The following is a 16,991-nucleotide window of genomic DNA, read 5'->3' as shown; positions in this document are numbered from 1 at the left end:
ATTGTATTAATTCCCTCTGGTCTCAAAGCTCTGAAAACCCATTACGGCAGCTTTAATGAAATGTACCTTCTTTGTCACAGAGGCTAGCATGAGATACTAATAGGGATGAAGCTATTCTGGTTAGGTCATTCTTGTCTCATGCCTCCCCTGTAGCTTTGACTTTATACGAGGAAATTTCTATTTTGCTACTATAAGCTACTTTATATTGTGTACTTGTTATAATTACATGTGGAAAAGGAAACTGAAAGTTGGATTTTAAAAAGTAAAATTCAAATTCCATTTATTTCTTTTCTCTCTCCTCAGGTGGAAAGACATGACATGAATACCCTGAGTTTACCGCTTAACATTCGCCGTGGAGGCTCTGACACCAACTTGAACTTTGATGTACCAGATGGGGTCCTAGAGTTTCACAAAGTCAAACTCAGTGCAGATAGCTTGAAACAGAAAATCCTCAAGGTTACAGAACAAATCAAAGTTGAACAAACAGCTCGAGATGGAAACGTGGCTGAGTATTTGAAACTGGTAAACAGTGCAGACAAGCAACAGGCTGGGCGCATTAAACAAGTCTTTGAGAAAAAGAACCAGAAATCTGCCCACTCCATTGCCCAGCTGCAGAAGAAATTGGAACAGTATCACAAAAAGCTCAAGGATATTGAACAAAATGGATCTTCCAAAAGTACTAAGGATACTTCCAAAGATAACTTGAAAGATACTCAGCATGGAAAGCCTCGTACCTTTGGGCATGGAACAGAGAGCAGCAAGTCGGGTGTGCCAGGTGTATCCTTGACACCACCTGTCTTTGTTTTCAGCAAGTCTAGAGAGTTTGCAAACCTGATACGAAACAAATTTGGTAGTGCAGACAACATTGCTCATCTCAAAAATACCTTGGATGAATTTCGGCCAGAAACGAGTTCTAGAACGTATGGGGGAAGTGCCACCATTGTTGCCAAACCAAAATATGTTAGCGATGATGAATGCTCAAGTGGGACCTCTGGCTCAGCAGATAGTAATGGGAATACTTCCTTTGGTCCTGCTGTGGCAAGTACCCTGGACAGCCAAGGAAAGCTTTCCATGATTTTGGAGGAACTAAGGGAAATCAAGGAGACACAGTCCCAATTAGCTGACGATATTGAGAATTTAAAAGCACAATTTAAAAGAGACTATGGCTTTATTTCTCAGATGTTACAAGAGGAAAGATATAGGTATTTTTTTTTTAACTGTTCTCTTGAAATGACTTTTGAATGGGTATAGAAGCTACTTGGAAAGTGTAAGTGTGGGTGTGTGCTTGTGTGTGTGATTATTTCAGAAGCAAGAGGAAAAAATAATTCCAGTGATTATCTGGTACCAAAACGTTCCACTCCTTCCAATAACTGAAAATACATGTAGAACATTAATATTTCCTATCAAATGATGTGGTAGTTCTTTGCCTTCTCTTGAAGGCTTATCAGAAAATTCCCTCATCTGACATCTTACTGGCATATTGTATTACAAGAACACTGTGTATAGGAGATGCCAATTGTTTTGTAACTGGTGGAAGAATTCTGATCTATTGCGACTTGAAAATGCTAATCAGTCTACGGTGTAGCAGAGCTGACTTACAGCTGATAAATATACCCTTTAGTCCTGAGTACCTTGTCCAAATACTTCTCAGACACATTGCTATCTTTTGGATGCAATGTCACTTTGTACCTTGGTGTAGCGCATGGCTGTGAAATGTAATTTTAAGTGCTGTAGCACAACTTCTTGCATTTGTTACTTGGCAATTAATTCCTTTATCATCCACTCTGAGAAGTGAGATATGCTCTACAGAGGGCTTGCACCTGCTGTACCTATATCCCATTTGTCATATTGTTTGATTCTTGAAGTCTTACTATGCTAGTGGGCAAAAACTCAATATGAATTGCAATATTTAATGTTTCCCTTGTTTACACTTCTTGAAATACAAGGGAAGGCTGGATATCAGGTGGTAACATGGGGGAGGAAAGAATAGAGGAAATGGCCTACTGCACTCAGGACTTGGCCGCTCTGCCTTCTCCTGAAACCTTTTCTGACAGCTCATTGCCATTAAGATCTCAAGCCTCCTGCCACCATTTCCATAGCTAGACAATTTTGCCTCCATCATTTTTGTGCCGACTGCAGTGTTTGCCTGTTTGTATAAACTCACGAAAAAAATTTTAGTTTTCTGATGGTTTAGTTGAAATGGCTTACCATGCAGAGACATGCCAGAACAGGCTGTACATGAATGGCAGGACCTTGCAGTTGTGTTTGAGAGGGGATCTAGGGAACATATTTTTCCTTTCGCTACTGGCGAGCTGTTAACTGGCTCAAGCTTACTTATGAAACCGTATCTTCTTGTCTAAATGAGAAGTGAGAAATGGAAAAATGTGAGTTGGATACCCTTAGCCACTGTTTTATAGTTAATATAATTTGCCAATGATGTACAAATATTTGCTTTTTAACACCCACTGCCAGCAAGGAACACTCAAAAAGGCTTTCAGTTTGCTGAATAAATGCTTATGGAGAGTTTCCAAAGTTTTTACTGATTTCTCTATATGCTCTGTAATGCCAGTCAGATGAATCCATAGTACACTGAGAAGTTACCTTTTAAAACGTGTAATTGTTTTCATGATTTAGCATTACTTGAATAGAACGCACTAAATTTAGACCTTTTTTCCTGATAAGATACGTAAGATTGGAAGACCAGTTAAATGACCTCACTGATCTTCATCAACATGAGACAGCAAACTTGAAACAAGAGCTAGCCAGCATAGAGGAGAAAGTGGCATATCAGGCATATGAGCGATCACGAGATGTTCAGGTACTTCTTTTTTTTTTTTCCTTATCATAAACTTATAACGTTTTGTAGAAATCTTGTACTGTAAAACACTTGCATCTTTCTACATCTTTGTATGTAAGGAATCTAGGGAAAGATTTAAGCCCCGTGTTTTGTCTGTTTTAAAATGAAACGCAGCACGTTTAAATTGGTGACAGTCTCCCTTTGTTTCAATGGATTCAGAATTTTATCTGCTGGAATTGATGATATAGCTTAGGCAGACTTGCGGATGAAGAATGGCCTGTTTTCAGTTCTTGCACCAGAGGAGGAAGGAATTGAGTCTCCTTATATTGTGTAAAATGCCACTTTTGACAATGTCCTAACACAAACCTCTTGCTCAGACTTTCAACAATATGTAGTCATATCACTGGCAAGTTTTATTATAAATTAAGGTAAAAAGTAAGAGAGGTGACTGATAAATAGACTTGCAGATTTGCCAGTTAAGAGTTTTAATCCATGGTCACAACGGCCCCCTGTAATCAAAGCTGCAAGATGTGTTCACCTCAGTGATCAGTTGTAGTCGTGTCTGGCTTCAATCAAAAGCCAGTAATAATTTCTACAAGTTTGTTCTGACAGCATGTAGTTACATACTACAATATTTCTACCAAAGTCTGAGCAAGTGGTAAAAAATGGTGAAAACATTGTTTTGCCTTACCTTGGGTTTAAATTCACTAACAACTGAGGAATACTCAAAGATTGTCTTGTTTTGGCTCAGATAGTAAAAAAAAAAACAAAAACAAAACCAAACCACCCCAAAAAACCAAAACCACCCTGTCCTGTACACCCCTGCGCTCACATTTCTAAACGTAGAGAGTGCAGGCAGCAGGCCGATCACACTGTTTCCTGATTGGTGTGAGAGTCAGGAACCCCCTGGGAACCGAGTGGGAAAGGGATGGTACTGAATCTAAGCATATCATAGGTTCCTTTGTAGGTTTAAAGAGAGGTCTCATGCAGGACTCTTTCTGTGAAGGCATCTTGAGGATGTAAAAACTGAATGAGACCTGAGTTCTCTAGCAGAAGGGCTGTGAAATGTTCACTAACTCATTAGCAGAACCCTGGAGGAGTGTCAGAGACTTTTAAAACTAATTGAAGTGCTATGTTGATACAGCCTTGTTTCTTTTATCTCTGTACAATTGGGCCTTTTTAAACCTGTCTCTTGGCAAATAAGCTAAAATAGAGTAAAAACATTTAAGTTGTGGATATTTTAAGTAACAACCTAACTTTGGAGCACTCTGTCCCTAAAGGATGGGCATATCGTTTTTAAAACACTTGCTCAGCCTCTCAATGCAGAACTGAAGGTATCAGACTTTTACAGCTGGACTTTCTCTAAAGCAGCATGGGATGATTTCAGAATAATTTATGGTCAGAGTGGAAGAAGGACCAGGAAGATTCTTTAGTGTGTAGTGGAGAGCATGCATGAACCCTAAGGGACTTTGTGCCACCCATTAAGGACTGTCTTCTATATTATTACTAATTCCTAGAACAGTGAAAGGAAGCAGCCTTTTGTAAGGTGCTGTGCCACGTGCTTTGTGCTGACTTTGGTGCCTGGCTGGTCACATGGTAATCCAGTTCAACCTGCCGAAACAAAGGAGAACTGACCCAGCCAAAGAAAGCTAATAATCCTCTGTGCAGGGGTTTTGCTTCTTTGTTTTTACATGGAGGATTGGGTTGAATCAGCTTACTGTGTGATCAGGTGAACAACCCTGCCAGTACAAGGAAAATGGTTGGAATTTGAGACTGGGGAAGGAAGTAGGGATGCTGGAGCATAATTTTTTGCTTTTACACAGTGGTGAAAGGTTATGTCAAGTCAATCCATCTCATTAAATTATAGCCTTGCACCGTGTTACATAGTGGTGCCCAAGTCCCAACTCCAGCAAAAAGTGGCATTTTGGCAAGTAAGTGAAGCAGTCAGAAATTTTTCCATGTTTCACTTTGAGAGGGCTTAAGTGTGGGGTTAGTGACTTAGGAACTGTTTTACTCAAAGACCATTATTAGTCCATCCTCAAGCAGAAAAGTAAGGTCTGCTTTCTTTAGAACAAAATGTGAAGTGGAATATATCGTGGAGAGAAAGGGTCCCATAAAAACATCAGCACAGATTTCTCCACTGTCTCCGCTGCACACTGCCTACTTGGGGTATGGTTTAATGAGCCTTCACACTGACAGAGGGAGAAGGCAGTCTCTTACTGAGGACTCCATCCCAGCACTGTACAATGGGTGGCCTTGAGACAAAAAGTAATGTAGACCAGAGAGGTGCTGTAAACCAAATGGTACATGTTGCAAAGTAGATTTAATTAGTGTCACAGCAAGTCTGTACTACCCTAATGTTTTCTATAGCATATACAAAGAAACTAACTTTGATGCTGTTTTAATGCAGTGAAAGTTGCCATGGCAACAGCTTTCCCAGTACTTTATCTCATCGGTATATGCAGGAAACATTATCTGTCATGAACACTAGAGTTATGATACTTTTTGTGAAGCATGAAAAAATGTAAAAACTACATTTGGACATTGTTGTCAGACTTGATTATGCCTGAGCCGGCAGTGATACACACATGCAGATATATATGTGCATTTATTTTTAAAAGAGTTGGTGGTTCATTCAAGTTTTAGGAGTCTATAATAAATTATGCTTCTAGTCTAGCTGATGGATGGCTCTGCAGGTAAAACACAAAAAGTGGTGTATGGAAATACAGCTGCCCTAACTCTTGTTTTCTGTCTCTAGGAAGCCTTGGAATCATGCCAGACCCGGGTTTCAAAGTTGGAGCTCCATCAGCAAGAACAGCAAGCACAGCAGTCCGAAACGGTTAATGCCAAAGTGCTCCTGGGGAAATGTATAAATGTTATCCTGGCCTTCATGACTGTCATCTTAGTGTGCGTTTCTACGATTGCGAAGTTCATTGCTCCTATGATGAAGAGCCGTTTTCATATCATTTGCACTTTTTTCGCAGTGACGCTGCTGGCAATATTTTGTAAAAACTGGGATCATATCATTTGTGCCATAGAAAGGATGATTATACCAAGATGAAGCTGCTGATCTGGCTGCTTTTTTTTCTTCTTTTTTCTTCCCCTCCCTGTTTTTTTTTAAGTGCTGTATGTATACAAATTATTTTTTGCCAGTTTAAATGTGCAGACTGGATGGAGAAGGCTACAAAGACTCTTGGACTTTACAGTGTAAATACATAAATGCATACTTGGCAGTCAGTTGCCTGTTCAATCGGACTGTGTCTAACTGGCTACGTCTGTGATGACCTGCTCGCTTATGTCAGTCTTCCGCTTTAATCCAGCGGGTTTTCCACTTTACAAACCCACAGCCACAACAGATGGTATGATGCTCTGGGAGGGATCCAAGCAACTGCAAATGTCAGGTGTGCTTTTTACTGGACTGGAGCGCAAAGAGTGTGATCTGGAGGGAGTGCACCATAATGTGTATCAGCCCTGTTAGACTAATAAGTGAATTTTCTCTCTGAATCCACTTAGAATGATAAGCCAAATTATGCACTCCTATGTATTATTAGTTCTTGATTCTAAATTAATGGGTATTTGCAAATGAGGTTTCTAGTTTTCAGGACCAGCAAAACTTGATGCTTCTGCTAGTAACCCTTTGCACAGAGAGTTTCGTGTTTGTAAATTAGACCAGTGATGACTATTGACCACAATTAGTGGTTGTTCTACCCTGGCAACTGTTCCTTATCACACTCAGGAAACACATAAATGTGGCATAAGGCTTCCAAAGATGAACTGAATTGAATGACAAGATCTCCAGGCCACTTTGTAAAGGAGTAAAGAAACAAGTAACTGGTGGGTATGTTGTTGTGCAGACCAAAGCACTCACTTGCTTCAAGCCCTGCAACCTGCAAGGGGAAAGAGTGCACAGAAAGGCAACATTTAGGTTAGCCTTTGTTAGCACTGCATTGTTGGGGTGCTCTAACTGAATGCAAAGAAGACAGGTGGTGAGACTCTGGGTACAGTGGATTTCTCTTTCTTTTGTCAGATTAAGGAATGTGGAAGAAGCATGAGGGAACAGGTCCTTAGGGGAGCAGGGAGTTAAACTTCTGTAAATATACAAACACTGTGCAGACTCTCTTGACAAACATTCCTGAATATAATGTATTAGCATACAGTACCACTACTGGGAGACAGGGTCGGTTTTGTTTTCTTACTGGAATTTATTTTGCTTGATTTAAGAACTGCAAAAAAACTTTCCCTGAAATCTGCTTGGCTTTCAGCCATGGTATAAAACAAGATCTTTAATATATATAAAAAAAAACGCCAAACCAAACCACTACAACCAGAATTATTCTCCACTCACTGTTAAATGAAAAATAAAGACAGTGTCTCCAGTTATTTGATGTTCAGTGTTGCTTACTTTGAAAAAAAATTGTCACAACGATTTTCTTTTCAGTTGCAGTATTTGTTATGCTGGTTTTACGGGGCGGGGGGGGAAGGGGATTACTTGATGTGTGTATTTGTTTTTAATCAAGTGCAATAGTTGGTGTAGAAATTCAGAAAACCTTATTCTGAGGAAAGGGAGCGGGGAGGGGAGGCAGGGGAAGAACTTTGACATTTTACCATGATTGGATTAACAGTGAATACAGTTACATTTTGTGGCTTCAGGGACTGAAGGAAGGGCAGAATTAACTGCATAAATAATGATATAACTCAGCATTTAGAAAATTCAATTAAAACACTTTAAAAATCATTAAAGAATTCTTTATATATGCTACATCTTTGAACAGAGAAATCAGGAAGGATTGTGCTGGCTCGCAGGCACCGGAAGTGGATCAGATCAGGCACACCCATGTTATCCTAACCCAGCCCTGCCTCATCTTGAGAGGAAGGTAGAGTGGAAAGCAAAAGTCCTGCTGAGAGAGATATGCCTTTATGAAGCCCAGACTTACCAATTGGTTTATCCCTGGCTGTCAGGAAGAATTATTATATAGATACATTATTCTTTTCCATAATTTTTTTTTTCCTCTTTGCCTTTACCTCTATATTCCTGGTATCCTCTGAAGACGGAAAAGAGGTATTGCATTATGTATAAAACTTCTCTGTCTTAATTGCTGCATGTGCTCCTGCTGCTGTTCAGTTCAGGGAGACCTTTCTTCTCATGTCTCTTAACCCATTTCTGCACTGTATGCGTGCATTGCAACAGGCCTTCACCCCCACCTTCCAAGTACCTGCACTTAGCCTCCTTTTACAGCCAGCTCATAAACTGAGGAGTTTGCTTCCACCAATGCAGCTCATGAACTTATCTTCATAGGGAAGTCCCTTCCACAATGTTAAAAAGATTAAAAGGAAAAAAGAAGTAGCTCTTCCCTGGCCTTTACATGACAAGAACAAGTTTCCCTTGGTTTATCTTTATGCCCTTTTGATGTGTCCTGAGATGCTCTTGGTCTTTTCCACTGTTTTAATATAATTTGTTCCTATCTTCATTTTTGAAAAGGTGTGTAATGTCTTTTTATAGTCCGTACTTTCCATTTATTTAGGCAATGAGTGTGCTTCTATTCAGAGTCCCTTCCTTTCTGAAGTCTTTTCCTAAATTCCACCACCCATTTTACTAATCAGCCCTATGACTTTTTTTATTCCCTCATTTCTGTAGGCCACAAGATTATACATCCATTACAAAAAACCAAGAGTCCTGGTACTGACCCTCAGAAAGCTGTGACTCCTCGTGGTGTTTTCTTGCCATCTTTATTATAATCTCCACTCTTGAATTCAGTTTGGATTGCTACCTTCTGGTTTGGCCACTTGAGAAAACACAGTTTGTCTAGCATCTTGTTAAATGGATTCAGAAGGGTACATGTGCAAGAAAGAAATACCATGTGTTAATAATTTTCATGTAAGAAAAACTCCTTTGCCTGTTGCATGGCTATATGTTTAAAGAGATAATCCTCCCGGTTCTAGTGCATATAGTTAAAAATGTAATGTCAGGTAGTCTCAAGGTCAGGCAGGGAAAAGGTTAGTCATTTTTCTTATGACAAAGGAAGTTGGTATGGTACCACCCAGGGACATGAAGGCTTCTGCTCCAAGGGCATCCTGTTACAATCCTGGAAGATGACCTCAGTGCAAAATGAGGGTAAAACATAAAATCAATGGGCCTATGAAAGATTGATCGTTGTCTTGATAAAATTTGACTGGGTCCAAATTGGAAACAGGAGGGTCTTGCGTTTCCATGTTGGCTTTGTATCTGGCAGAGGACACAGAAAAAGCTGTAAAGGCTGCATAATGTTACTCATGCAAATTAAAACAACTCTAATTGGTAAATGGGCACAGCACTTCTCTAGGTTATTTTCTCTGCTGGATTTAAATCACTGGAGGATGTGACACGCATAAAGAAATTAAAAAACAATGTGAAGGGCAAAAGCCTGCTTTTTGGTGAAACTGCTGTAGTTTTGGACAGAGTAAGGCTGCAGTGCCAGGAGCTCTGCCAAGTGGAAGGCCACCTAAAGGGGAGGGAGTTCTCCCCTCTCCCCTCCTGCCTCCACCCTCCCATTTCTTACCTTGCGCTGACACTGGTGTGTGTTGCAGTCTTCCACGTGCCATGTTAGCTCACTAGGCTGGAAGAAAAACCTAGCAAAAGAGGGGGATAGTTCTCCACATCTAGAGACTTAAAGGGCTGATGGAAAGGTCTTGTGAGTGCAAAGTGGGGACAAAAAGGGAGATGAGCCCTTTTCTTTCTTCTTGCAGTGAATCATTAGCTGCCCCTAAAACTGCACTCCAGGCAGCCTCCCAGCAGAACGATGGGGCAGCTTCAGCGTAGAAAGGTTCGTCCTAGCTTTGCCTGCAGGGAACAGATACAAACAGCACCAGCATGTGGTAGTACAGGCTGGTGGCTGAGCTAGCCAGGGCTGATGCCTGTGCTACTAACTTCAGTATCACCATCACTTCCACCACTTAGGCTGGGACTGTATGAGTGTACGTATCTGGCCTGCAGTCAGAGCTCTGCTTGCTGTGAAAGTATGCCTAGGCCATCCCATACAGTTGCAAGACCTCTCTTAATGAGAATTTTGTTCAGCTTCTCAACCAATTAACCACGTTCGGTTAGGATACCGTTTGCTTTTATGTTCTCATACAACACGAGACATTCTTAGTATACTCCTTACACTTACTCATCATGAGCCTCTAAAACACTCCCACTCAACAAAATGTTGCCAGACAGTGTCTTTTCTGCTTGGGGCTGCCTGGTAGTCAATTATTTCACTTCACTTTGACAGTAGTTCTCTAACTGAAAGCCCTTCAGTTAGTTGTTACTACCTGTTCTATAGGCTTTTGGCAGCTTTTTTGCTCAGAGGTTTCTGGAGATTTAGTTTCTCGTGAAGGTCAGCACAATTTTTGTGATCTCTCCCATTTCAGCATTCAGGTCTAAATTAGGTTTCCTCTAAAACTTGTATAATGGATCCCTCCACTAGCTTCAACTGTAACTCCATTATTGTTGAACATCCAATTTAGTAATTGACAGCACTGAATGAGACCCAGTTTAAATTATTTCTCCTTTCTGCTTTGTTATATGCGTTCCTGCAGCTTCTCATTTTACTGCGCTCCTGTGATGTCTACTTGTTCTGAATTCTTAGAGAAGCACTATCAAATCTGACTGCTTTTTAGTTTAATATCAAAATGCTTGTGTTATGCAGTGCCTCTGCTGCAGGACCGTCACATATAGATCTGATACCTGCACTACATGAAGGATATTTAAAAGCCAATGGTGTTCTTTGAACAAATCGTGACTGCTTATCTGGGGAATAGAAATGCAATAAGTGAAGGCAATTTGCTGTAGGAAAGATACACGATCCAGTGACTAGAAGTTGAAGCTAGACAAATCCAGGGTAAGCATAAGCTTCAGTTTTGTAATCATAAGGGTTACAAGCTAATTATTAGCTACTGAATAACATAAACAAGGACTCCAACATTTGAAGTTAAAGTTGAATGCTGTTGTTCAAAGAGGAATCAGTTCAGGCTTATGTTTGATACAAAGTCAACTGCATGATCACAGGTACTGCTTTCTGGAGTTAAAATCAATGAATGAGAAATTATTTGGGGAAAAACAAACAAACAAACAACCCACAGAAGGTTGTGGTTCATTTAGGTGGTATGGAAGCCAATTTTGGAAACCAAGACCCTTTCCACTGTGGTATACACATTTTACTTCTGGATTCAGTGGTACAACAGAAGGTAAACACAGATTAATGTAATTAAACACTTTAATTTGGATAACAGAATTTAATCACTTCTGAAAGTCCATCTAGGAATAGCTATCAAGCAAGTTTATTCTCTTTGTTAATGAAGCAAATATTTATCTGCTTTTTTCATTTACCATCATTCCAGAACGTGGCCTTTAATTAATTATATTGCTCCCCTTTAAAATGCAAGAGATTATAAAAGGCTTGTTTTCAGATAAAGTTTGAATGGTCTCTCTGATGCTGAGTAGAATCCAGCAGAAAGAATCTGACAACTGTACATTAGAGCAGTGAAAGACTGAGAAAAGTTTAATTTTAGTTTATGGAATTGCTTATTTTCCCTGAAAAAGTGAACTGAGCAAACTGAGATGATGCTGTACATAGAGACTGCATGAGGACTAGTCAAACGATCTTGTACGGTTGATTTGCTGTATCTTTAGCATATTCAGTTGTACTGTTGTTGGAAAGTTTTGCACAAAGCCACCTTTCCTTTTTACCCAGGGAACCTGGGTCTGGTAGTATTGAGGTGTACCAAAAATTGTCTGGTTTTATTGACTAAAGTTAATTGTCTCAGTGTGTGATCAACAATGTTTCTCATACCCTTTTCATGTTGTGCAGCACTGTAGAAAGATGCAACTACAGAAATGTAATTTTTGTATATTTTGTTGTGTAGTCATGACTGCCTCTAAGGTGCCATTAACATTTTTTAAAATAAAAATATTTACATTTATTTGATGATGAGCACTGTTTCTTAAACTTACTGGCTGATCACTCAAACCCCTATCAGGTTTTCTTTGTCAGTAACAAAGTTATTCACTTGGCAGTGACAAAGTTATTCAATTGAGCATAAGCCCCAGCTTTAAAATACTGATAAAACTGAGCATTCTGCTCTGCTGCAGTTTTGACCAAAACTGGTAATTTGAGTTTAATTTACAGCTATGACATGGCACAATGGCAAACATCAAATGAGTTATCATCATTGCTCTTTTCCAGAGCTTGTGTGAACATGCTATGCAAGCGTGATGCTATTGTGCCAAGCAGTTGGACTCGCTTTTGATTTTTTTTTTTGAAAACTGAATTAGAAACCTGAGCTGAATTTTTACATTATTGTCAGAAGTCTTGGTCACATGTGCCAAAAATGTAATACTGACATGCCTAATAGTTAACATAGCTGACATAAAGCAAAACATTTGCATTTATTTTTCACAAAGCAGAGGTCTTGTCAGCTGGCACTGGCAGCCATTGCGAATGATACTATTTTTATACCAAGAACAGAGTAGAAACAGTGCGGTAACAGCGTGTTGCTTTGCACTCACGCCGTACTTCCTACTTCCTCCCATTTGAGGAAATGGCATACAGCGGCTCCCATGTCGCCTGCAGGCTTTCCAAAGTCTTGTCATGCTGAGTTTCACGTGGGTGCCTGGAACTCAGTCGATATTCAGGCTAACTCCATTCACAAGCAGCCGGTCCCCCCAACTGCTGATAACTTTTGCCCACTTCTGGCATGGGCTGAAGAGCCCCTGCTAACATGCTGGCAAACCAGATGTAAACAAAGGCTTCTCACTCACCATCAGTTCTCTCGGTTGTTCATAATTCTGGCTTTGAAGAGTGCATGGCACACCCTGGTAACTGTTTTAGCACCCAAAAATAGAAAAGCAGAGATGAAAACACAAGGGTGCTGTTTAAATTAGCACAGAAAGAGAAGCATCACTCATAGCCAAGTAGTGGTCACTATACAAGCATTAACAATCACTGGATGAGACAAGTAACCCTCACCAGCAGTGTACAATGAAAATACTTTGTGTTGGTGCCCCCAGTACCTCCAAGAACCAAAGCTGTATGAATGTGCCAGAAACTGTCTGAAGGCACCCAAGACTTCATCAGCTACTACACTGCAACTCCTTTTGCAACACCAAAACCTGCTCTGAACTAGCTAGTTCAGACCCTGCTACCAGTGCTGGTTAAACTTCGTGATAAATGCTTCCTGAATGCAGGTGTGCCATTACTCTTGCTACTGTGGAGGAGTACAGCAATCAAATGGCAGGTTCTGCCTCCCATGGCAACTAGCACAGAGTTGATGTAATTGAAAGGAGAAATTTCCACGCTGTATCCTCCTCAATTCATGTTTGGACTGCAGACTCAGGTGACAACTCATTAGTTTTGTGAAGTTACCTAGTGGATCGGTGCTATGTTACCTTTTATGTGCAGCCTACCAGATTCAGACAAGTAAAGCAGAGGGGCTGAACTCCCCCGCCTTAGGACAAGCTTGAAGCTGGCCAGAGCTAAGCTGCTGAAAGAAGCATTGACACGCTTTTGACAGAAGCTTTAGGACTTGGGCTTGCATTTGATGTAGTAATGATCCCTTCAGTTGGTGAGTGTGTGGTTCAACCTATCTGTGTGTGTGAATTTGGAAAAACTCTTTTTAGTTAGTGTGGCTAGAATGGAGCCAATCTAATGGAAATGAAAGCGCAGTCAGGGCTGAAGCCTGTAATATATGAAAACAATATACATAAATGTGAAATCTCCTTGTAGCCCAATAAATTCCCTCTGTATTTTTCTGTTGAATACCATTTTAATAAGTTGGTACTGGTCTGGGAAACATCCTTTTTCCCCATAGCCACAGACACATAGTTAAAGGGGAATGACGCAGAAGATCAGTGTTTGTAAGCACGAGATACTCTATGGACATGCTGAACAGAAAAGCAGAGAATGCAATGCCTGTGTGATCAGCAGCCCCATACAACACAATTGCCTGACTAATGGCTTCATAAACTGCCTCATGCTTTATATCTGCTGATGTCCTGTGTGCTAAAAATTACATTCTGGCCCTATTGAGCTCAACAGTAAAAACCCCTCTGAGTTTAACCCGGGAAGAGTCTTATCACTGCCCTACGGCACTTAAAAGCAATTTCATCTTCCGATTTTGCAATGCCAAGAATATTATTTTTCTCAGGCAATCTACACACAACCATGTCTGGTTTTAACTCTCCGCCGCAAATAGCACACTACTCGGTCACAGACATCTCTGCCGCAATTGTATGAGATGATGACGCTATTTGGACGCTTTCAGGCTCTGCTGACTCAGAGGCTGAAGAGAGCTTGTATTCCCAACACTAATTCCCCACTTGGCCTCTATCCTGCTAGGTTGGATTCAGGTCAAGGTGACATAAACTAAGCATGGATTAAACTACAGGTATGACCAGCAGCATATATGCATAACAGCAAAACCCTTCTCTAAAGATATGCCACTGGGCTACAGGAGCTTGAGGATTTATCTAATCTAGCAACTATTTTCAGCTTGCTCAACGGAGGCAGCAAGGAAGTCTAAACGAGCTTTCAAACTCATCAAGACATCTTCTGACCGTACTTATACAGTATTTTCCTCCAAAGAGTGTATCTGCAAACCGCATTGAAATATTTTCCTGGGCCTCTCTACATATTTTACAGCTCTTTGTATGTTGCTTTCTCTGTGTGAGGATGAACCTTGCTGCTCCGTGAAATGCTGATCTACCCAGAACTAATGTAAGATGACATTTAAAGAGACATAAATAATCTCTAATACTGTCAACCAAAAACCTTGAGGTCTCTCAATGAAATCTCTTTACTTTCACTTGAGCCGCACTGTGAATTTAAATAGCATACAGTAAAGATACTTTACTTTTTTGTAAAATAAACTACTGAGATCTGTAGCTGCATAAATTTGTATTTCCACAAAAAACCTATGTTGTGGGAGATGTTTCAAAAAGGGGAATTTGCCACTGTTGGAATAATCCAACACATTATAAAGGTATTATACCTGCTTCCTTTAGGTACTGACTTAATTAGAAGAGTAAGACTGACATAAACAAAGAGAAAACAAACAAACCAACCCCAATATGTGTTTCCCCTCTCTCCTCAACAGGATGGCTTATTTTCATATTTACTTCTCTCCCTTTTTTTTTTTTCATTTGTCTTGTAATATTTATAGTCTTCATCTTCTAGCTGTTTCTCCCTCTTGCTCTCCAGGTTCATCTCTTTGATTGACCCTCTTCTTTCTCTGCTGTGTCTGTAAGCCCCACGCACCTGCTTTCTATTCCTCCTTCTTTCAGCCATCTCCTCCTTGTGCCCTTGAACTCCATCTTGTCTCTTGCTTTTTCTCTCTCTTTCCTTGTACTCTACCAGATTCCCAGGTCAAGCCCATCTGAGTCACTACAGTAGCTCTATTTTTAAAGCAAGGAGAGGTAGGAGCATGTTTTCAGCACTGCTTCTCGCATTGCTGTGAGGCATGGAGAGAGATGGTCACTGTGACAAAATAGAGCATCATTACCACCCATACTTCACAAATGCTACCAGGTGATCAGAATTACCTGACTCAGTGGGCCTTGGAGGGAAACAAGCACCCTTTTTTGAACAATGTAAAAAACACAGAGGCAAAAATAAGGTAACACGATTTCCACCATCTTGAGTCATCCTCTTGGAACAAGATTCCACATTGGAAATGAATACACAAAAATGGCACCATTATTCAACAAATTAGCTGGCAAGAGACACCCAACCCTGACTGTTGATTTTAGTTACCTAAATAATTTCAGATTTTGTAATTTTTTTGCTATGTCCCCCGCAGAGCTCACCTCCCCCAGACCTAGATTCTTGATGTCATGTTTCTCATGTAAATTAATTGTTTTCCGATAGATTATAGCTGTGTGATCCTGATGTGAACAGACACTAATAGAACCAAAGAAAGAATCTGGGCCACGCTACCACTCCTGTTAATAAAGCTGTACAAGGGAGGAAGAATTCTGGTTGACCTTAGTTAACATTAATATTTGTAGAGCTGATAGTGAAAAAAATAATTTTAAAATGAGCAAATTTGATACAAAGAACAAGAGAGTCAGGCATCCAACTTCATGATACTTTTTAAAAATATTTTTTGCACTCTAAAGCCGGGTAGAACCACAGCTTTTTTTTGTTTCTTCATCTAAATCTCTTTTGCATAAAAATTAAATTTTAGTTCATTTTGGAAGGTGGACTTTTAAATTGTTATAATGTTACTTATTTCGGTATAGGTATACTCTGGTATAGATTGAATACTGCTGATATTTCACTCCTAATATTGCAAAGGTATTGACCACATGTACATGTAAAACTGTACAGCAACATCAGTCTGCACAGTCAGACTTCCAGTGAAGTACTAAACTCCTGTCAGTGTAGCTATGGAAGTGACCGTAATATGGTTTAGACACCTTCGTATTCACTGAGCTTACAACCACCTCTAGGGGAGCTAACTGTAATTGTAATCTCCAGATCTGTATGAAACTACTGGCAAATTTATCATTTGGCTTTTTTTCCTCTTTTTCCTTGGGGATGCATCTGTGTCATCAGTAATACCTACCTTCTAATATACTAATTGAAGCCAATTTTAATCCTTATTAAAGCATTGTTAATCTTATTAGGGGAGTGTCAATACCAGCCTGCATGATCAACCTCCCGCTTTAGTCAAAAGAGATTTTAGAGAGAAATTGAGGAAGCTTACCAGAAGATCGTGTTTACAGCATTTCAACTGCTCTTCACGAGCTCATTTGTGTCAGAAAACAGGGATCGTTGCCAGGAACGCCTGGAACGTATTTTTCTCGGTACCCGGCTGTGTAAGCCCGGGTATTAGCAACCGGACAATAGCTACTCGGTACCGCTGAGCACGAAACATAATACATAATTTTTTCCTCAGCTAGCAAGCGTTAGACTCAGATGTCTCTTATCAGAAATTATTGTGAGCTGTACGACCGCGCTTCCGTTTCCCTCAGCGCCGCGAGCTCTGTCGTTTCCCTCTCTCCTTCAGAAGCGAAACGGCAACGACCGGCACAGAACTTCGTGAATCTGGTACAGGAGCTTAAAAGTGCCGTACAGCGACACAACAAACGCATTTTAAATACACGACGTTCACCCGAGGGCTGTTATTTTGATACGGCAGCCTACAAACACGTCTACCGACACGGTGAGACGTAAAG

At 40.3% G+C, this 16,991-nt stretch overlaps 1 protein-coding gene across 4 annotated transcripts in view; it reads left to right on the top strand.

Annotated features, from left to right (window-relative positions):
• Nucleotides 1-7,095, top strand: part of TMCC3 (transmembrane and coiled-coil domain family 3) — a 148,883-nt gene extending 141,788 nt beyond the window's left edge. For 3 of the 4 annotated variants that reach the window (XM_072883786.1, XM_072883882.1, XM_072883695.1), the window contains exons 2-4: nucleotides 304-1,202; nucleotides 2,683-2,818; nucleotides 5,556-7,095. In XM_072883786.1, the coding sequence (XP_072739887.1) occupies nucleotides 304-1,202; nucleotides 2,683-2,818; nucleotides 5,556-5,858 (1,338 nt within the window). In that variant the 3' untranslated portion in view covers nucleotides 5,859-7,095. The remainder of the gene's footprint in view (nucleotides 1-303; nucleotides 1,203-2,682; nucleotides 2,819-5,555) is intronic. The other variant, XM_072883974.1, reaches the window with a different exon arrangement.
• The last annotated feature ends 9,896 nt before the right edge of the window (nucleotides 7,096-16,991 follow it).

Source organism: Ciconia boyciana, chromosome 1, assembly GCF_034638445.1.
Source record: "Ciconia boyciana chromosome 1, ASM3463844v1, whole genome shotgun sequence".
NCBI classification, from domain to species: Eukaryota; Metazoa; Chordata; class Aves; order Ciconiiformes; family Ciconiidae; genus Ciconia; species Ciconia boyciana.
The sequence above is the reverse complement of the archived record's forward strand: the minus strand, read 5'-3'. Positions and strand labels throughout refer to the sequence as shown.